Raw genomic sequence first — 21,949 nt, 5'->3', positions numbered from 1 at the left:
TTCTTTCTGGCCGCTTGAAGTATTTTCTCTTTTATCTGGTAGTTCTGGAGTTTGGCCACAACATTTCAAGGATTTTTCAGTTTGGGATCTCTTATAGCAGGTCCGGTGGATTCTGTCGATTTCTATTTTCCCCTCAGGTTCAAGTATCTCAGGGCAGTTTTCCTTAACGAGCTCTTGGAGAATGTTGTCCAGGCTCATTTTTTCATCATAATTTTCTGGTAGGCCTATGATTCTCAGATTATCTCTCCTGGATCTGTTTTCCAGGTCAGTTATTTTTTTCTTTGAGGTATTTTACCTCTTTTTCTAATTTTTCATTTTTGTTGTTTTGTTTGGCTACTTCTTGGTTCCTCATAGAGTTATTTGTTTCCATTTGTTTAATTCTGGTTTTTAGAAAATCATTTTCCTTGGTTAATTTTTGAAGCTCCTTTTCCATATCATACACTTTTCTTTTTAGAGAGATGTTTTCCTCATTATAATGCTTTTCGAATTCTGCTATTTTCGTTTTGAGAGAATTATTCATTTTCTCTTCTATCTCTCTCATTTTGCTTTCAAAGTTCCTTTTGATCTCATCTAGGAGAGCCTTCTGTGCTTGGGATCCATTCCCTGTTGAAGTTTTAGCTGTGGGTGTGGAGTCCACATTGTCTCCCTCTGAGGTTGGTTCCTCCCTCTGAGGATAGTAGGACTCTAGAGTCTTTGTCTTTGTAGTCTGCTTTCTACCCATTTTGAGGCAGGGTCCTAACCACGCCCTTCCTCTAGGATCCCAAGCCTTTACTGTAGAAGGTTTTGCCCTGGACAATAGTTACTATATTTTCAGGGTCAGATGGGGGGGTTTGGAGCAAGTGGGGTTCACTCTGTCATCCTCGTCTTTGGAGGTCCTGAAAGGGGCTTTTTTTTTTTTTTTAAAGATTTCTGGGCTATGAAGTGGTAGCCCCAGGAGTGTTTGCTGTCCAGTATAGGGCCCCTGTCTTTGCTTCTTACCTTGCTCTTTCCAGTCCCAGCCCTTTGGTGATAGGCCTGGTAGTGGACCTTGTGGTTGGTGGGAAGACTTGCCCTTGGAGTTGATCAGACCCCTTCCTGGCCTGCGTCTGCCACCGTGCCTTCCTGGCCTGCGTCCGCCGCGTCGCCCTCCCACACAATATTTCAAAAATTGTCTCCCTGTCTTTGCGTGGCTGGGTTTGTTATGGTGGGAGTATGTCAGTGTGCCTGGAGTGCTGTCCTTTCCTTCCTCTGCCATTTAGAATCCCCAGCTCCTTTTCAGGTCAGCTCAATCACAACCTCCTACCTGTGTCCTTTCTTCACTACCCCTCCCCAATTCTTAGTAACTTTTCCTTCAGAAAAGAAAACTACCTTCTACTTAATATCATATGTTCTTATATTTGTACATGTTGTTTCTCCCCAGTAGAATATAAGCTCTTTAAAGATAAGGACTGTACCTTTTTTGTCTTTGTCTCCCTAACATGGTGCCTTGCTCATAGTAGGTGTTTACCAAATGCCTTTTAATTGGTTAATGATGCTCGTTTTAATCTCCTGTATTTTTTATTTTACTACTCTCTTTCCAGGTATGGTATTTTACTCTATTTCTGATGTGACTGACAAACTGCTTAGCATCTCTAGAGACCCCATCCCCATCCTGCAGGAGGATTTCTGGATAAGCAACATACAAATGGAGCCCACTGAACCATTGAAGGACATTCTGGAAGGCCTCAGCCCCCCAGCTATGGCTGCATTTGACCTAGCCTGCACCCAGTGCCAACTATGGAAAACTTGTAAGCAGCTTCTGGAAACAGCTGAACGGTGTCTGTACAGCAGCCTTGAGAGCCGAGGTAAGGATGCTTTTGTACTTTGTCCATTTGGCTTCTAGTGAGATAAATTTCCTCTCTGTTCTATAGGGAGAAAAATATGAGGGAGAATGAATTGCCCCCTCTTCTTAATACTTCTTTATCTCTGTAGTCCAAACTAATTGTATAGGAGTAGCTAGGTAGCACAGTGTATATATAGAGCACCGGCCCTGGAATCAGGAGGACCTGAGTTCAAATCCGACCTCAGATACTTGATATTTACCAGCTGTGTGACCTTGGGCAAGTTACTTAAACCCAATTGCCCTGCCATTCCCCTCCAAAAAAAAAGACCAAACTTATTGTATAGTTAAGAATGACCTCGTTGAAAACCTAATGTCTAAATAAACACTTTTATTTATGTGATTCTAAACAAATAGAGTTCTTAATCACCTTTGTAGAGTCCTCTCTAATGTAGGAAAGATTTTGTGAAAGAAATGTTTTTTTTTTCCAAGAGAAAAGATGGTAGTCAGACATTGCCTTAAATTTTATTAGATTTCTTTTAATTAAAAAGCTTTGAACTTGAAAGTTGGAAGGAAAGGAAATTGAGAGGGAATGATACTCCAGGGTGAACTGAGGAAGGATTAGGGAGCTTGAGGTTAGCAGAGAACTAAGATAAGCCCTTATCCAGCCAAATCCATCTCATTAATATGCTCCCTGACTAGTGAAAAATAAGTTGTTCACCCTCAGAGATGCAGAGTAAGGGGAGTGGAAATGAGTTGTGAAGTGAAAATAGCTGCTGCCTATAAGTAAAACTGTCCCTTCTCATCTACCAGATAATTTCTGACCTTTCAGTTGAAATACCATCTGATTTTAATTTCATTTTGTTTTGTTGAGAATTGTTCATTTTAGCACTATTACTACCATATTAAACAGATACTTCTCCCCACCAGCCACCCTACTAGGCTACTGGTATTTTATTTTATAAAGGGGAAGTAAAGTTTGGTGAATTCTGTCTAGGCTGTAGCAGTTTTTAGCAATAATAGCCTTTTTTCAGTCAGTCATTTTTTGAACATCTGTTATATCCAGGTCAGTATGCCAGGTATGATGGTGGGAATACAGAAGAGGTGAGACATGACAGCATAAGGATTTATATTCAAGCCCAGCAAACCTCTCAGGATTACTGCTAAAGGCAGAGTACCACAGTAACTAGTGGCCACAATTAAGAGGAATTCAGAAGGTTTCCAGGGCTACTATTGCCTCTCATTGCTGGTCTGTAGGCACAAAGCCAGGATTGCCTTCATTGCGGGCCACAGGTGAAGGGTTTTACGGCTACCAGCAGTTGAGGTTCCACAGCAAAGGAAGAGGAAATAATGTACAGCCTCATCTTCCCTGAAGGAGAGAAAATCAAAAAGTAAATGTAACAGGGATATAGCACTGAAATTTTAATTTCTGGAAGCACCTAACCTCACCATGTGCCCTCACCTTCATCTGCTCCTAGGTCAAAAGCTTGACTTTGTTCTCCTGAACTCTGATGGCATTAGAGGCTTTCCAGTTGTTCTTCAGCAAATTGGCAAACTTCTCAACTACCCTTTTGTGCAAGCAGGACAAACTAAATCTGGTCAGTTGCTTTTCCTCCTTAATCTCCTAGAATAATACATTAGGAGTTTGTCATTAGGCTCTCCCACCTGACTCTAATTTGCTTTCCATAGACAATACAGAAGAAAAAACAGGCAGTCACCCTCGGTACAGTGTTAGAGAGCTCCTTCAGATGTGTCTCCCAAGGCTGACGGAAGATTGTGCGTCGAACCAAGCCTCCCTCTGCCAGCAGCAAGAGCAGATTGTTCAGACATTGATGCAAGCACTGCAGCTTCCAGGTCAGCCACACCTTTCTCTACCTCCTAAAGATTGCAAATGGAAAAGAAAGAGCAAGGGCTCAAGTAGGGGAAAAAACGAAGCTGGGAATCAGAGAGGAGTGGCAGACTCACAGAAAGCCCAACAATGGAAGAGATCTCAGCAACTGTCTAATCTGACTTGTACCAACCTGCACAAGCATTATTCATTTTACACAATTACACAATCAACAAGTGGTCATTCTTGCCACGAAGAACTCTAGTGAAGGGGAACCCATTCCACTTTTAGACAGCCCAGGTTTGAGGGAAATTTCACCTCTCATTTACCACTTTTTACGTTCTGTGCCTTGTTCCTGTTTTTGCCCCCTGGGGACAAGAAGAAGTCTAGGAAAAAAGGGGAAGGGAGTAAGTTTTTATTTAGTGCCTATGGTGTGCCAGGCAGTTTTTACAAGTTTTATTTAATTTAAAATTTAATTTTTACAGATGTTATTTAATTCTGCTGAATGACAACTCTTTAGATAGTTGAAAGATAGCTATTATTAGGGCTTCTCCTCAAGCTAAACATCTTCAGTTCCTACAGCTGATCATTATGTATGTCATGATCTCATAATACTCTCTCTTCAACACCCTGGTCAGCGTCATCTGGATGCTCTCCATCTTGCAATGTCCTTCCAAAATGTGATGCTCAGAACTGAACAGAATACTCACAATTTCCTCCAATAATGGCAAAAATTCAACCTGACTATGGCCTTCTTCTCCTAATGTAGTCTAAGACATAACTTTATTTCAGCTACTTTATCATCCTATTACCTCATTGACTTTGCAGGTCACTAAAATACCCAGTCCTTTTTTTAATGGGAAGTTTTTCTTTGCAGAGTTTTTCTATTTGCAGAGCTGATATTTGAAACAGTGTAAGAGATTACATTTATCTCTATTATAAACCTCCTCTTACTAAATTCATTTCATTATTCTAAACTTTGAAGATCTCAGCAAAGCATATGATAAAATCTCTCATACCATTCTTATGGCCAAGATGGAGGGATATAGCCTAGATCATAATATGAATTGATAAATTCTGAACTGATTGAATGGCCATGCTGAAACAGTAGTTATTGATGTTTTTATGTCATTTAGGAAGGAGAGGTCTCTAGTGGAGGAACCCAGAAATCTGTGGTTGGTCCTCTACTGTTTAACATTTTTATCAGTCAGTAAACTTTTATTTAGTGGCTACTATGTTCCAAGCACTAAGTGCTAGGGACAGAAATATATATATTTTTTAAATAGTCTTTGCCCTCAAATAGCTTAGAATTCACACAAAATGAAGCTGAAAAGCAGGAGTGGGTGGGAGGGAGAACCTACCTGACAAAGGGAGTCCAAAAAATCCAAAAAGATCTTGACATGTTAGAGCAGTGGTGGGTAACCTGCAACCTCAAGGCCACTAGTGGCCCTCTAGGTGCTCAAGTATGGCCTTTTGACTTAATCGAAACTTCCCAGAACAAAGCACCTTAATAAAAGGATTTGTTCTGTAAAACTTGGACTTAGTCAAAAGGCCACACCCTAGGACCTAGAAGCAGACCACAAGTTCCCCACCCCACACCAGAACTTGCAGCTGAATCTAAAAGGATGGTATTTAATAGAGATAAATGTAGTTTCATACTTGGGTTCAAAAAAATCAGGTTTTTTTCATAAGTATAAAAGGAGGGTGAAATGGTCCTTCTGGAAAACATCTGAAGGTTTTAGTGAACTGCAAGTTCACTAGGAGTCATCAGGATGATTGGGCAGCCAAGAATGTTAATTTAGATTTAGGCTTCATTCAGAGAGGCCAGGATCCAAAGCTCAGAATGTAATCATCCTTCTGTCCTCTGCTTTGGTTGGATCACATCTATGTGCCAAGTTTCAGAATGTACACTGATAATGTGGCAGGTGTTCAGAGGCTGGCTGTTAGGATGGTAGTGGGCCTCAAGATCATGCCATCTGAGGATAAGTAGAAGAAACTGGGGATATTTAGCCTGAAAAAGACTTAGGGGAAATATGATAGCTATTGTTAGATATGTAAAAAGGTTGTTACATGGAAGAACTGCGCTAAGTGCTTTACAAATTGTATATCATTTCATACTCTCAATAACCTTGTAAGGTAGGTGCTGTCATTATCCCCATTTTACAGATAAGGAAACTGAGGCAGAGGTTAAGTGACTTCCCAGAGTCACACATCTAGTAAGTGCCTGAGACCATCTTTGAACTCTCAACTCTTCCTGACTCCAGGCTCAGGGCTCTATCCACAAAACCACCAGCCACCTTTTTCTACTTAGACTCAAAACACAGAATTAGGAATAGTGTGTGGAAGATCCAAAAAGGCAGCTCTAGGCTTGATATCAGGAGAAACTAGATCTGTCCAAAGGTTGATTGGTCATCTTCAGGTATATTAAAAGTTTTCAAACTAGAAGATTGCTTGTTGAGTGTGTTGTAAAGAGATTCTTATTCAATTATGGGTTGGATCATGTGACTTCTGAGGTTCTGGAATTATCATTTCCATTTCTATGCAAGGCTCTGACCTGGTCCCCTCATCACCCTTTGTACTCTTTTCTTCAGTGGTCTTCTCTGTTCACATGGTTTCAGTTATCTTATTTGTTATCAGTTATTTGGTTGACCCCCAAATCTGTATCTTATCTTATATTCACCTAGGTTTAAAATTTTATGATCTTACTGGCTTCTTCCCTCTTCTCCTCACTCCACAGTTTATTTCCTTTTCTTCCTACCCACATGTTTACTACCCTAGTTTATGCCCATATCAACTCTTGCCTGGAATCTCTCCTTTATCTAATTCATCCTTCATTAGCTGCCAAAATAATTCCCTAAAGGCATAGATCTGACCATGTTATTCTTCTGCTCCAAAATCTTCTGTGATTCCCTGTTATCTCAGGAGAAAATACAAAGACTTTTGTCCAGCATTTCAAGCCATACACATTCTGACTCCAGCTGACCTATGCAGAATTATTGCATATTACTTTCCTTCATGTGTTCTGCATTCTAACCAACTGCCAATAACCCATTCCCCTAATTTAGAGTGCTATGTCCCAGTTCTATACCTTTGTACTCCAGGAATAGGGGATAATTTTTGCATTGTTCCTTCCCATTCCTCTTTAGAATCTTCTGAGGCTGAAATCTTTACCAATATATGTACATAATATATCCCCATTATCAGAATATAAGTTCCTTGAAGGCCAAGACTCTAGAGGTTGCTTAAGGATTGTTCGATTAAATTAAATTATGATTGGGGCAGCCAGGTAGCACAGCAAGTAAGAGCACCGGCTCCAGTGTTGGGAAGACCTGGAGATCGAATCCCGGGCTCAGACACTTAGCACCCACCCAGAAACACCTGGCCGTGTAACCTTGAGCAAGTTACTTAACCCCAATTGCTTAGGGGCGGCCAGGTGGCTCAGCGAGTAAGAGCACTGGTTCCAGTGTTGGGACGACCTGGAGATCGAATCCCGGGCTCAGACACTCAGCACCACACCCAGAAATAACTGGCCGTGTAACCTTGAGCAAGTTACTTAGCCCCAATTGCTTAAAAAAAAAATTAAATTATGATTAATTGAACAGAATAGAGAACTCAGAAGTAGAACCCAATAAGTATAAAAGATTTGTGTTTGATAAACCTACCTTCAAACTCCGAGGAATAGAATCTGCTAAGAAAACTGGATGGCTGTATGAAAAAAACAGATTTGAATCCACAATTGATACCATACACTACAACAGTAATATATTAATACTAGTGATCAAGATATTTTTTAATAATCATAAAAGAATTGGAAGAAAAATAATATATCTGTTTTTTTAAACTAATTTAAAAGGGTCATTTTAATTAATCAAATAGAATCATTGAAGACAAAATTGATGGTCATATAAGGAATTGAATTATACAAGTTGTGCGTGGCTCTACCAGACTTATCCATGTGATCTATATCATATGCTTGTGTACATGTTTTCCTTTCTGTAAGGTGAATGATGAAGCCCTTCAAGGTAGTATGTGATTATCATCCCAACTACATAGTCTTATACCCAGAAGTGTTCAATATATCTTGATACCCTTCACCCGAGCATTTCTCTGCCACTAATTAGTGTTCTACATGCATTAATCTTGGATCAAACATTTAACATTGCCTGACTTGATTCCCTCAGACATGAGCTTTTCGTCAGTTTAAGTCAGGAATAAAATCTTTGGTCCCTCACTTTGAGAAATGATTGGATAGGTTGAAATATTGAGAAATTTTTATTTGTCCCTGCTTTGTGAGCAAATAGCTTAGACTACAAACAGAAGCCAAATGAATACTAATTCATGTGTTGTAATGGAAATTCATCAAAAAGTACAATAGTCCTTTATTGCTTCTCTTATTCTCCTCAGAACTTAAGGGCAACCCGCTATCTTCATTGGTGGCACAGGCATCTCAGAAGCTGCCTGAAATAGAAGCCCATCCTGTGCGGAGCCAGACACACCTTCTCATGAAGAACCTAAGCAGCCAGATCCCAGTAGACAGTGGGCCGGCTGACTATGTGGGCGCCTTCTTCACTTACTCCAGTACCATGGCTTCTGTGCTCCTTCGAAGCCTCAGCTCTGAGCCTGGTAAGTAGCAGATTTAGGCAGGTGCCAGCTCTTGAGGATAAGGGTTTATTATAGCAAGGGACCCTGATAGTTTGAAAGGGTTTTGAGACTAGAGAGAACCCTAGGCAGGTGTCCTAAACATGACCTCAAAGGCTTTCAGTACGGGTGTGTGACTTTGAGTTCCCAGAATAATGAGTGTTTGGTGAGGTGTCCAGGAAGTAGGATTTGTGCTCCCAAAAAGAAAAATGGTCTGTCCCTCTTTTACAAATGGTTCAGCATGAGAAATATCATATCTGTTCCCCGTAGATTCCATTTCCTTCTGTGATGATCCTAGATCATGCCTAGACCAGGACTGGTAGGAAGAAGGTGAACTTGAAGTCAGAAGTATGTAGACAATGCCACTGGTCTAGTGAGAAAGAAGATAGAGTTTTAGCGTGCTCCTAGCACATTCTTCAACTTCTTTCTAGGCATATTCCTTGATGCCTCCAAGAAACCTACATCTTTTTGCGGATGCAGACAATTACACTGATATGTTTCTCCTTTTCCCTCTACCCTTTACAGATCATGCAGTGAAGGTGAAAGTGGGGAACCCTTTTGTTATTCTGCATCAGAGCCCTTCCCAACTCATGTCCTACCTCCTCTTTGAAAAACAGATTCCCCCAGACAGGTGGGTGTGCTTTGATCTGTTGTTCTACACAGATCCTTTGATTTCTGCTCCATCAGAGAGGATCTTAATAAATGGAAATTGGAGTGATGCAGGGAATCAGAAATGAGATTTCATTACCAAACTAACTCTCCTCTTCCACTTGCACTATTACTTCACGATTTCTGAGTTTCCTTACCTGTACCAAAAGTTTGAGTTTTCTTGTTTTTCTACAGGCTGGCATCTCTTCTGACCCAAGAGGAGCTCAGCCTGAGTGTGCCACAGATTATCATCAGCTGCTGCTGTGAGCCCCTTACCCTTTGTCCTCCTCGGCAGAGCAAACAGACTTGTTCCCTTCTGACCCATTTGGGTGTATTAGCACAGTTACATACCTCCCATTACCTGACTGACATTCAACTCCCTAGTCTTACCCCAGCAGAACCAAAAGAGAAACCTATGTTGGATCTCCCTTCTCCCTTCTTTTCAAGTGACTCACCCCACCCTGCTCTCACTGCTTCTGCCTTAGCTTTCCTCAAGTCCCACTCAAAGTCAGTGACAGCTCTCGCATGCCTAGGGGCCACTCTGGGGTCTCAAGTCTCCAAGCCCAGTCTATCATGGAAGGAACTGTGTGGTCGGAGAGAGGCTCCTTTGACCCCAGAACAGGTTGCCCGGGAATGTGAGAGCCTCCTCAGTCATGTCCCTATGTTAGAAACCTTCCTCACAGCTGCCTGGGAGCCTCTCCGGGGTACCCTTGAGGAGGAGCAGAGCTTGGCAGGGGGGTTGTGTGGCCAGATTTGTCTCTCTACTGTTCTCCTGGGCTTACACTCTCCTCTTGCCGTGGATGTGCTGACAAAGGCCTTTGAGGAAGCACTAGTAGCCAGAAATTGGGCCCAGGCCCTTCAACTCATGGACTTGTATGGACAAGACATGGAGGAATTAAGCAGTATAAAGGATGTAGTTCTGAGTTGTGCCACAGTGAATGGTAAGTAGAATTCTAAGTACTTTTAGAGACAGGCTGAGCTTATAAGGAGGGAAATACACTACATGGGAGAAGTTAGAGCTAGTAGATTCTATCCCCATCCCTGGAAAATTTGGTTCTTGTGGTTTCTCACATTTGCAAAATTGGACAGGGAAGCATGTTTGCTTGTAATTTGCTAATGTTAATGGTATTGGCAAAGAACAGAGTTGGAACAAATACTCCAAATTATTATATATTATAATTATTATAGGCAAAAAATGTTCCTAATAGTCCTTTTGATCATATATCCCTGAAGCAGTCCTCTTCAAAAGAAGACCTTTGAGGTCTTACCACTTGCATTATATAAGTCCTATGATTGGGGTCCATATTATGCCCATTTGGATATTAGATAAGTGTGTGTCCTTGAATGATGGTTGGAGGGAGGGGTCAGAGAGGAAGAAGGTTGTCATTGTCATGAGTGACAGAACTAAATTTCAAGCAGATAGCTTATGAATCCTCTGACTTGCTGTTTCATGACCCTGAGTTAACTTTCTTCAGCAGCACTCTGCTCACTGACTGCAGGGATTCCTGTTTTCCTCCTAGATAAAGATGGCTGGCAATACCTATTTTCGGTAAAGGAAGCAACTCTGAGAAGCCAAATGGCCCTCTGGTTGGTGGAGAGGTGGCCCCTGGAGCCTGGCCTAGAAATTTTGGCCTTTTGCATTTCAGAACCAGCTGTCCCAGAAGGATTACTATCAGAACTGCATACAAAGCTGAAGGAGCTCCAAGTTTACCAGAAGGTAAAACCACCATCAATCAAAAAGTAAATAGACTGTTTAGTCTGTCTGTGTCTGGACTGTTTGCATGATGATCAGGACTTTGGGGCAGATTTGCCTTTTCTATCTGTTCAGCTCTTCATACTTTTTGCTTGTTTTATTTTTAAGGATCACTTATAACTACAATTTCATGCTCAACTGTGCATCAAACAAACATAAAAAACATTTAGGTTTCATGTATATTATGTGCAGAGAAGATTATATACTTGTTAGAATTGTTTTAGCCAAAGCTGCAGCTTAATTTCAAAGTCCAGTTTGAAAGGATTATGACATTTTTAAGAACATGTGACTGTTGGATTTATGTTGTATTCAGACACCTGAAAGCTGATTTTTTTTCTTTTTGGAGGGCAATTGGGGTTAAGTAACTTGCCCAAGGTTACATGGCAGTTTTTGTGTAAGTACCTTAGGATGGAACTAAACTCAGGTCCTCCTGACTCTGGGGCCAGTGCTTTACTCACTGCATCACCTAGCTGCCCTCTGAAAGCTGATTTTTAAAGAATGCATATAAGTAACATGCAAAGAATGTTTATTATGGGTTTTTATCCCATCTGTGGCATTACAGAGCTTTTAGGAAAATCCTTAATTGGAATGTAAATGGAATCCAGAATTCTTTTTGTTTGTTTTTAAAATTTTTTTAAATTTATTTATTTTTAGTTTTCAACATTCATTTCCACAAGATTTTGAGTTACAAATTTTCCTCCCCTCTCTCCCCTACTCCCTACCCAAAGATATCAGGCCTATTGAATACCCCTTTCCCAATCTGTTCTCTCTTATATTCTCCCCCATTTCTCCCTCTAACTTTCTAGTAGGGCAAGATAGATTTCTATACCATAGTGCCTGTATATCTTATTTCCCAGTTGCATGTAAAAAACAATTTTTTTTTAACATTTGTTTTTAAAACTTTGATTTCCAGATTCTTTTCCTTCTTCCCTCCTCATCCACCCCCGCTGGGAAGACAAGCAATTCAATATAGGTTGTACATGTGTAGTTACCCAAATCATTTCCATAGTAGTTTTATTGTGAAAGACTAACTATATTTCATTCCATCCTATCCTGCCCCCCACTTATTCTATTTTCTCCTTTGACCATGTGCCTTTTCAAAAGTGTGTGCTTCTAACTACCCTCTCCCCCAATCTGCCCTCCCTTCTATCATCCCCCCCCTGCTTATCTCCTTTCCCCCTACTTTCCTGTAGGGTAAGATATCCAATTAATTGTGTATTTTATTTTCTTCTTAAGCCAAATTCAATGAGAGTAAGGTTCTGGAGTCCAGAATTCTGCTTGGAGAGCTCAAGATGTCAGCTCACAAAGGCCTTTCTCCCTCCTCTCCAGCTTCTTGCCAGCAAGGACCTAAATTCAACCCTGAAATGAAGGGTTAATAATCAGGGCAGCTAGGTGGCACAATGACTAGAGCACTGGCCCTGGAGTCAGGAGGACCTGAGTTCCAATCTGGCCTCAGGCACTTAACACTTACTGGTCTTGTGACCTTGGGCAAGCCACTTAACCCTAATTGCTCTGCCTTCCCCCCTCCAAAAAGCAAAAAAAAAAAAAAAACCAGTTTATAATCTCAGATGGTCCCTTGGCCTCTAGTTCTCACCAGTGAATTACACCCTCTTTTTCTCCTCCCTTCTCCCTCTGCCCAAGCTCTTCTAAAATAGGGAAGCTGAGAAGATAGGAGTCTGAATGTGCTGTCCTCTCAGATCATTCAGAGCTTTTAGCTTTTTAATCTGCTTGCTGTCTGATTCCTCCTTTTTTGTTGCCAGATGTTTCTGGATCTGTGGATAACTTATTTCTAGAAGAGGCAAGGGACTTACTTATGGATCAAAAACCTGCCTTGTGTTTTTTAGTGTTTTTTTCTTATTTTCTCTTAGATTCTGGATTTGCAATCCACTCCAATGTGGTCTGATTGGCAGACATTGAAGAAGTGTTGTGCTGACAACCCACTAGTGGTCATGGACCTGATTCTAGAGGCAAAGGTACAGTTTTCCCAAACTGTCCCCCCCCCCCCTTCATCCCCACCTCAGAAAGCTGTCCCTCTTCAGTATGTTTGAGTTGGTCTGGGCAACTCTTGGGTGAAATGAAAGACCTCCCTGATCATTTGCTTCAACCCATTTACCAACTACCAAAAAAAGAGTAATGTTTAGGACCCAACACCCACTGACCCATTCATTTTGCTGCTTTATTTGAGTTTTGTCATTTTACTCTTGGAGGAGAGCCAGCGAAATTCTGGAATGGTAAATGAAGGGAGAGTAAGTCTGACTGAAGGACTTTCCTTCTCCTGTCTTGATCTTATCCAGGTCTTTAGAGCATCTCATAGCCAATGAGAATAGCTAACCTGTGAATCTGTAAATTGTCATCTCCTTAGTTCCTACTGCAACCTATGAGGAGGTGCTGTGATCACTGTTTTGCAGATGAGAAAACTAAGGCTCATAGAGGCTAACTGAGCCCACACTAAAATGAGGTTCAGAGGTTATCTCATAACCCCTAATCTATTTTTTTCCCCACTATTCCACTCTGCCTTAAAAACAATGGCCTGTAACCAGGTGACTTCTCATCCAGGCAGTAGCCTGAGCTTAAGTTTATTTTATCTTTGTTATTCAGTTGTTTCAGTAAGTCTGATTGTTCATGACCTCTTTTGAGATTTTCTTAACAACTGATACTATTATGATTTGCCATCACCTTTCCCAGCTCATTTTACAGATGAGGAACTGAGGTAAACAGGATTAATTGACTTGTCCAGGGTCCCACAGCTAGGAAGAGTGTGAGACTAGATTTGAACTCCAATGAATGTCTTCCAGACAAGACCTGGCACTCTATCCACTGTGCCACATAGCTGCTCATTAGGTGTTCTAGCACTAAGAAGGAGGTTAGAATACTTGGAACAAATAAAGAGCTCCTTCTTTTCTCTTGTCTTTCTGAGAGACCAGCTAGTGTAGTAGCTAGAGACAAACTATGCACTAAGCACCACTGTTCTTATGATTAGACAGAGGACTGGGAAAGGCACCAGGAAGTTTGAGTTCCAAGCCTGGCTTTATTGCTGGCTCTATGGCTATGGCCAAGTTTCAGCTTCTGTGAGATACTGATAGTACTTCCTGCCCTATAAGAATTGCAAGGATAAAGTAAGATTGTAAATAAATGGGAAAGCATTTCAGTGATATCCAATTCCTTATGTTTTATTTTTTAATGAAATTTTATTTCTTTTTTTTGTTTGTTTAACCTGCCTTTTTTTTTCCCCCCAACCTGCAGCACCCTGATGGCTTCCTGCTTCTTGTGGCTCATCTTATTGGTGCCAGATTTAATGCAGGCACTGAGTTGCCTTTATCCTGACTGCAGCTCAAAACTCCTGAGCTCAAGCAATCCACCACCCATAGGGACAACAGCCAGGCACCACCATGCTGGCCTCATGCAATTCCAGTCTTGATTTCTCCAGCTTTAGTCCTATAGTAACTGCCCCTTTGCCACTCACTGAATCTTCTTAGAGCTACTCTAGACCTAGGCCAAGTATGTGCTGGAAAAACCAAGCAGGAGTTAGGTGTGTGTCTATTGGATTAAATGCACATGTGTTTCATTTCCTCTTTCCACACCAGGAATATGAGCTGTGTGAGGAGTGGGGCTGCCTCTATCCTATTCCAAGAGAACATTTAATCCGCTTGAACCAAAAACATCTCCTCTACCTTCTAGAGAGTGGAGACCATGAAAAAGCTCTCCAGGTAAATTCATCTCCATTTGGTTGAAAAAGAGAATGAGCCATCTCTGATGTCAAGTTTCATGTTAAACCCCACAAAGGCACACTGGACAGATGTCTGAGTCAAAAGAAACCTGAGATCAAGTCTTTCCTATGATGCATTCTAGCTGAACAAATAAATCACTTCATTCTCAGTGGCCCCTGGCAGCTGTCAGATGATCAGAAGTTACAGCTGAGCTGTTGACCTGCCTCAGTGAAGGGAATTTCCATACCAGGTGTTTACCCCCCACCCCCACACACATACATACACAACTCCCATCTCCACTATTTGCATGAGGGAATAACAAAGGCTGGGGGTGGGGATGTGAGGTTGCAGCTGTAGTGCATCAGCAGTCCCAGATACTTGCTTCATGTGGAAATTAAGAACATTTTACACAGACAAGTTGAGAGGCCGTTACCCAGCTAGCTTTCTCTATATGCATATGGTACAGCTTGCCACATGGGTTCAGGATTCTCCTAAATACCAGGTCCATTGGAGGACTTGGCCTAGATAGTTGTGGTTGACCTCATGGTCCATCTTCTTCTTCTATTCATCTTCCTCATAGCTCCTTCAGAGAATCTCTGACCCCACAATGCGCCTTGATGTTACAGAACGTTCCCTTGACCAGCATCCCAGTCTGGCTGCCTCTCACTTTTTAGCCAACTACCTCACCACTCACTTCTACAGGGAACTGACAGCTACTCGACACTATGAACTCCAAGCTCTATATGTGGGGTCCAAGGTAAGGAGAGTATTGTATAAAGTTTATTCACATAAGAAAAACTGCAGCCCTGTGAAGGAAGCACTCCCGGCAGGGCTAGCCAGCCCTATCCAGAATTCAGAAATAGTCTTTATGATATCCTGCCATTTAGGCATCAAGCCCACTGCTCCCAAGGGTTATCCTCCTTGGCCTGACCCACTCATGTTCTTTGTAAACCCTCCTTTCACTGCCTGTGACTCTTATGAGGCCACTCCAGCCAGACCTTTCTTCTCTAAATGAGTCCTTGCTATACCACTGGCCACTAGGAAAAAACTACTTGATTCCATTGGATTCAAGATTCCTGTCTTTAGTTCTAGAGTCTCAACTAATGAATGAGTCATAAACTAGTCTGTTGTCACTGAGAAATGTGAGGTTGGCGTTGGAATATAAAGAAAAGTCTTCTGGAGACTATCTGCCCATTTTTCTGTCTTTGCTTAGGGAAATGATAATAAAGGAGGGAATTTCAGACCAACTAGGTCCTAGCTTAGTTCCCCTCGATAAAAGGATTTGTTCCATAAAACTTGGACTCAGTCAAAAGGCCAAGGACCTAGAAGGTCACATGTGGTCTTGAGGCTGCAGGTTCCCCACTGCTGGATTAGGAGGTAATATAGTGTGAAATTAATTTTAAGCACTTAGACTTCTCAGCTTATACTAAGTAAATGGCTGCCTACTTAGGTGTAGTGCTGGGTCTGTTGCTCAGCACTAGGTAAAGTCAATCATGAAAATAAATAATTGCCCAGAATTTAAAAAATAAGTATACCTAACATTATCATATTCATCTTTTTCTATCCTTTTTTTTCCTTTTGGTTTTAATGATAATCTGTATGTGAAAGTAGAAAATGGGTTAGTGTTTTATTTTCTCAGCCTAGTGATTGGAAGGAATAAGACTTAGGAGTGGGAGGTATTGAGGTTGATCATATGGGTAGAGCCAGTGCAAATAGTTCAAACCCTGTGGCTTTGTAAATATTTACTTGGTTCTTTTTTTTATTTATGTGGGAGAAGTTGGATGAATCACATGTAATTGTGAAGGAGTTTGAGACTTGGGCAGGCAGTTTCTACAATTCAAATGTAGACATCACAATGCATTTTAAACCAATAAATGACATTTTATATGTAACAGTTTTCCCTGAATACTGAAATTCATAATTATGGAATACATGATGATTCAAACAAATACAGACCTCCAAGTGATACATGTCAGATTAATGTCCTGTTAGGAAGAGGTCTAAAAAGACTGTCTTGTTGCCATCTCAGAAGTCACAGCTTTCTGTATGATCATATGCATCCTAAGGCCTCAGTTTTTCCGTGGCTAAAATGATGGCAATGTCTATTCCATATATCACCAGAATAATATAAAGATTCATTGAATAATTTAACAACAAACCATGTTGGGTGCCTTTTGAGAAGGATCTTGAGAATTCCTTTAGACCATTAGTGTACAACTCAAATATAATTATTTGGTCCTGACTTAGGATTTCATTGGTAGAGGAAATTTCTGTTGCACAAGCTCCCTTTTACCGCTGCAGATAGGTACCTGTTCTGCAGGTGTAGTCTTAGAGACTTGCCTGGAGCACTAAGATTAAATACCTTTCATGGTCATACAGTCAGTGTGTACAAAATGTAAGATTTCAGTGGAGGTCTTCCCAACTGACACCAGAACTTGTTTTCTAGCCTCTATTCCACAATGCCTTTCTTTAGTACAATAAAGACTCATAGTTCAATAGTCCTATAAGGTTTTTCTGCATGATTTTTTTTAAAGGCTTCCTTCATGACCTCCATAGGTTGTTTATATTGACCATTGGTTAAAAGAGCTTAGCTAAGCCACCATATATAGTCCAATATGGTTGAGCTCCTCCAGTCACAAAATGACTGAGACAGGTAACTGGGTCACCATTTCAACAGAATCTTTCTTTCCTGGGTCTGGAGAAATTGGGGTATAGAATTAGAGATCCTATGGATCTCTATCAGAATTGAGGCTCTCTTCTCCCAAGAGAAACCAATTGGCTGTTCTTATGGGTTAGAATGCACTCCACATACCTTCAGTGTCTCCCCTAAAGTTCACATATGCCATCCTTCCTGTTATGAAACTCCCACACAGGTTCTGCTGACTTTGCCTGAGCTGCACCAGGCCAGCTACTCCCACCTGTCTTCCAGCCCCTTACTCATGCTGGAGCAGCTACTGATGAACGTGAAAGTGGATTGGACTACTGTGGCTGTGCGAACCCTACACAACCTGCTGACTGGGCAAGAAATTGGCTTTACTATGGAGGATATTGATGCACTGCTTTCTAGATATGCAGGGAAAGCACTTGATTTTCCATATTCATTGAAAGAAAAGCAGTCAGGTAAGTGACTGTCAGTAGCATGCTCTGGTCTTGGGATGACAGAGGACCAACATAGCCATACTGTGCTTCTAATTCTCTCCCCACCCCGCTTTGTTTCCCAGAGGTACTGAAGGTCATAGGAGGTAATTATTATGCAGGAAAAACCCTGGATTTGGAGCCTCTGGTTACAAAAGCAGGAATGCTGGCCTAACAATGTGCCTGAAATGACATGTCTGTTGGTGGCATACGCATAGTCATTCTTTAAGTTCTATCACTTCCAGAATCACTCCATTATACCACAGTTCAATACTGAAGTACAAGCAGCCTCTTAGAGCACTAAAGTAAAGTGAAACCAGTATTTGAAGCAATCTGGGTTTAATCTCCAGGTGTAGCATCCTTTCAAAGTCTTGAAACCTCCTTTGGGCATTTTGATGCTTGGTTTAGAGCTCAATGTTCACTTTTGTCCTGTAGTTAAAGGTTCAGCTCTCTTTGCACTCATGTACCAAAGCAGAGGAAAGGAACCTACACATTCTTGGGATATAGGGGCTTTTAACTCTCTACATTCTCAAGAAAACAGTGAAATGTTCATTAACTAAATTGAACTGGCTTTGAGTTAATTTTTCCTAATACAGTGAACAAGGGATGTATCTTTTTGAGCCATGCTTTTAACAGCATGTCATTCATAATTTACCTGATTTTTTTTTTTCCTCCTTAGATTCTGTAATTCACCTCCAAGAAATTTCTAATCAGGTGTCAGAGCCTGAAACCTTGTCTAGGTCAACATCAGTTGAGTTGTCTACTGCTACTTTTCCTGGTAAGAAAAATTTCTGAAACTTTCCCTCCTTTTTTGTTTTTTTCCTCTAATGCTATCTTCATATTCCTTTGTTTGCCTCTTTCTAAAAAAAAAATCTGTACCTGACATTCTACAAATCATTCTTGGTTTGATCTAGCTTTCTATACCAGAGATGGTAATTTATGTCTCTGTTGTAGATTTAGTGAATACTTTGGGGCTATTTCTTACTATCCAGATACCTAATCAGAAAACTAATGTGTTTTTTCAAGCTCAGTAGAAGGTCTGTTCCCCTAATTTATTGAAATAAGGTAAAAAGAGGTCTCTGCAGAGAAAGCTGAACTCTTCATCCATTACCAGGAATCCAGAAGGGTGAGATTAAATAGCCACACCCTTGGAGCCTGCATAAAAGAAATTATCTGATGAGTTTCCTCAGATATTTCTTAAATGTCATTGTTGTTTCATTTCCATGTCATTTCCTTATTTTGAAATCTTCAAAGATTTCTCATGGCCTTTTGACTCATCTAAACTTTATTACCAGTTTAAGGCCTTCTACATTTTGGCTTTAATCACTTAATTTCTTTATAAATATAAAAATAAGAGATTAGGCTGTGATCTCTAAAGTCCCTTCAGTCTATTGTTCCTATCTTTCCAAACTTAAATCCTACCATTTTCTGCAAAAACCCTCTGTTCTAGCCTCTGGGTTTTTAATTATTCCTATGTGGAATGGCTTTCCCCCTCCCCCTATTGTATGTTCCTGAATCCTACCTGTTTTTCAAGATTGGTCTTAAAGTTCAATCCTTCTCCACTAGATTTTTTTTTAATGGCCATAAATATTAAGATTTATACAAGCATTTTTTTAATAGTTATTTTCATTTATTTTTAATTTACAGGATAAAACAAGCATTTCCATAGCATAATACAATAAAAAAGATGATTGCATAGGAAACTACAAATCTGCTTTGCACAGCTTGCTATTACTTTCAAACATAAAACAAAATTATCATGTAAATTTCTTTTTTTCCCTTTTTTTCTTCCCTCTCCCCCTTTCACCTTTGAGGTGGCTACCATTAGACACATAAAGGTGTATATATGCATATGTATATAAAAAATTATTCTATGCATACACTTGTATTGATTCTTTCTCAATTAGATTTTAACCTCCCTGGCCCAGAGTTCTCCTTCCTCTTGGTTGCTATAATACTTATTATCTGTATTATTCGTTTAGCCACTTGATACTTCCTTACGTTATCATCTTTTTTTCTTTTTCTTTTTTTTGGAGGGGGAAGGCAGGGCAATTGTGGTTAAGTGACTTGCCCAAGGTCACACAGCTAGTTAAGTGTTAAGTATCTGAGGCCCGATTTGAACTCTGGTCCTCCTGACTCCAGTCCCAGTACTCTATTCACTGCACCACATAGCTGCCCCTTATTGTCAACTTTTTAAGTGTGTTTATGCTTTGTCCAACAGCTTCTCAACTACATCATCAACACCTTAAGGAGAGGGACCATATTTTATACTTCTTCATAACCCCTGTGGTGCCCAAAACAGTAAACTCAAGTACATAAGTATCACTTACTGCCAGCTAATTAAAATGTAATTGGGAGGGGCGGCCAGGTAGCACAGTAAGAGTAAGAGCACCGGCTCCAGTGTCAGGATGACCTGGAGATCGAATCCCGGGCTCAGACACCTAGCACCCACCCAGAAACACCTGGCCGTGTAACCTTGAGCAAGTTACTTAACCCCGATTGCTTTAAAAAAAAAATGTAATTGGGACATGTTTAACAAAATAAGCAAAATACAGTAAAACATGTTAGTTTGTGGTTTTCTAAGTCAATATGCACCCATTTCTATTTGAGCTTTACACCATTGCTCATGTATGCAATGAATATCTCAATGTAAATGACTGATAAAGGCATCAGATGCTTGTGGAGAGCCCTCAAGATAATATTGCACCTCTTCATGTACAGAAATCTGAACACTAGGTTGAGAATCAAAAGACTTTAGTTTTAGTCCCAGTTTTGATGATTCCTTAGCTGTTGGATTATAACATTCCTCCAGGCATCAGTTTCCTCATCTGAAATATGGGGATAATAATCTATTGCCTCATAGGATTTTTATGAAGAAAATGCTTTATAAACCTCAAGAAGCAACAGAAATATGAGGTGCTATTATTATCTAATCCCAATTCTTTATTAACCATGTGGCCTCAGGTCAATCACTTAAGCCTCCTAAGCCTCAGTTTTTTCATCTGTATAAAATGAAGATAATTATACATGCCCTACTGATTTCATGGCTGTCAGTAACTATGAAACAAATGATTAAGTCCCCAAAAGTATTTTGAAGCTTGTAAAGGAGTCTTTTGTAAATGTGAACTCCTATTGTCTGAATCTGGCTCCACCATTTCTTATCCATGTGACCTTGAGCAGATTACTTACTCTAATGCTCTAATACCATTATAACCAGAAATCCTAAATTCTTGACTCTGTCACTCACTGACTTTCAGACCTGGTACAGTTTATTGTTTATATCTCAGTTTTTTTGCAAAACAAGAATGTTAATTTTCTTTTCTATAAAGATAACAGATAAGAACAGGAAAATATCCTGAACTCCTGTTCCATAAAAGTAATCTGGTGGTCTCTTCTCAAGCTTTTGCCTGGTTACTGTGTAATATAAAGCCTTCCAGGAATAAAATCGGTATCTTTTATCACAACCCTTTGCTTAATCTGGGTTACAAATCCAAATAATAGGAGTGATTCCCCCTTATAAGAGAAAACCCCTTATTAGGAGTTTGAGGCATCTTTTATGCCTCAGAACTCTGAAAGAGTTAAATTTTCCAATCAAACCCTGTCCAAAGATGATTTCTCAATTTTATCAATAGGTGAGTATCATAGAGATGGTAGCCCAGAGGAAATCACAAGTCTAATTTGGTTTCCTGGACCTGCAGTCAGAATTCTCCTGAGTTATTCTAATTTTTCATGTATATTGTGGAAATCAGTAACCTTGCTGTTCTGACCTCATATCCCTCTTTTGTGACCTGGCTTTTATTGAGCAGCTCTCAAAAGCCCTACCACATGGGTAACTTAAAAGTTGTGGATTAGCAATGTTAGTATATTCAGAGGTACAGTGTACTTGGTAGATTTGCAGCTTTTCCTCTTCTAGATTTTTTCTCTCTAGTACCCAGAAAACTTTGCTCTGAATGGGACCAAAAAAGCTGCTTAGATACCAAGAAGCAATGACAGTGACATTTCTTACCATATAATAAATGTTGTTTATCTAAAAAAAAAAAAGATAACCAATACAGCCAAGTAGAAATTCTAAGCTAATGACATATGGATATGGTCTGGCCCACTTAGCTCTATTCAAGCTCTGACTTTATTTTTCACTTTTCCTCTGACCTTTAGGAGTCTCCTTTGCACGATCTCCAAGTTTAAAGGAGAGGAGCTTCTCACAGACTGATCCTTTGGAATTTGTGCCCCCTGAGAAGCCCCCAGCTAGGCAGCAGTGGGTACCAGATGAGATGGAAATCACCTGTATGGTGTGTAGAAGTGAACGTTTCACCATGGTAAGCAGCTGCCTGCTTCTTTTCTTATTGAGAGGCAGCCTCAGCTATGACCTATGTTCTCATTCCAACCCTGTCACTATCAAGCACTTCCTTGTTTGTAAAAATGGGGACAATAAAACTTCTCTA

At 40.4% G+C, this 21,949-nt stretch overlaps 1 protein-coding gene across 9 annotated transcripts in view; it reads left to right on the top strand.

Annotated features, from left to right (window-relative positions):
* The window catches only part of ZFYVE26 (zinc finger FYVE-type containing 26), a 79,870-nt gene that overhangs the window by 33,672 nt on the left and 24,249 nt on the right, over window positions 1-21,949 (top strand). For 6 of the 9 annotated variants that reach the window (XM_069077782.1, XM_069077788.1, XM_069077783.1 and 3 more), the window contains 13 exons: window positions 1,560-1,823; window positions 3,277-3,396; window positions 3,488-3,652; window positions 8,031-8,249; window positions 8,790-8,895; window positions 9,108-9,853; window positions 10,412-10,629; window positions 12,534-12,638; window positions 14,250-14,372; window positions 14,953-15,129; window positions 17,246-17,492; window positions 18,187-18,285; window positions 21,663-21,823. In XM_069077782.1, the coding sequence (XP_068933883.1) occupies window positions 1,560-1,823; window positions 3,277-3,396; window positions 3,488-3,652; window positions 8,031-8,249; window positions 8,790-8,895; window positions 9,108-9,853; window positions 10,412-10,629; window positions 12,534-12,638; window positions 14,250-14,372; window positions 14,953-15,129; window positions 17,246-17,492; window positions 18,187-18,285; window positions 21,663-21,823 (2,750 nt within the window). The remainder of the gene's footprint in view (window positions 1-1,559; window positions 1,824-3,276; window positions 3,397-3,487; window positions 3,653-8,030; window positions 8,250-8,789; window positions 8,896-9,107; window positions 9,854-10,411; window positions 10,630-12,533; window positions 12,639-14,249; window positions 14,373-14,952; window positions 15,130-17,245; window positions 17,493-18,186; window positions 18,286-21,662; window positions 21,824-21,949) is intronic. The other 3 variants (XM_069077785.1, XM_069077784.1, XM_069077787.1) reach the window with 2 other exon arrangements.

Source organism: Petaurus breviceps, unplaced genomic scaffold, assembly GCF_028583685.1.
Source record: "Petaurus breviceps papuanus isolate PSGF00001 unplaced genomic scaffold, PetGlider_PUasm1.0 90994, whole genome shotgun sequence".
Taxonomy (NCBI): Eukaryota; Metazoa; Chordata; class Mammalia; order Diprotodontia; family Petauridae; genus Petaurus; species Petaurus breviceps.
Note: the sequence above shows the minus strand (reverse complement) of the source record. Positions and strands in the feature narration are given on the sequence as shown.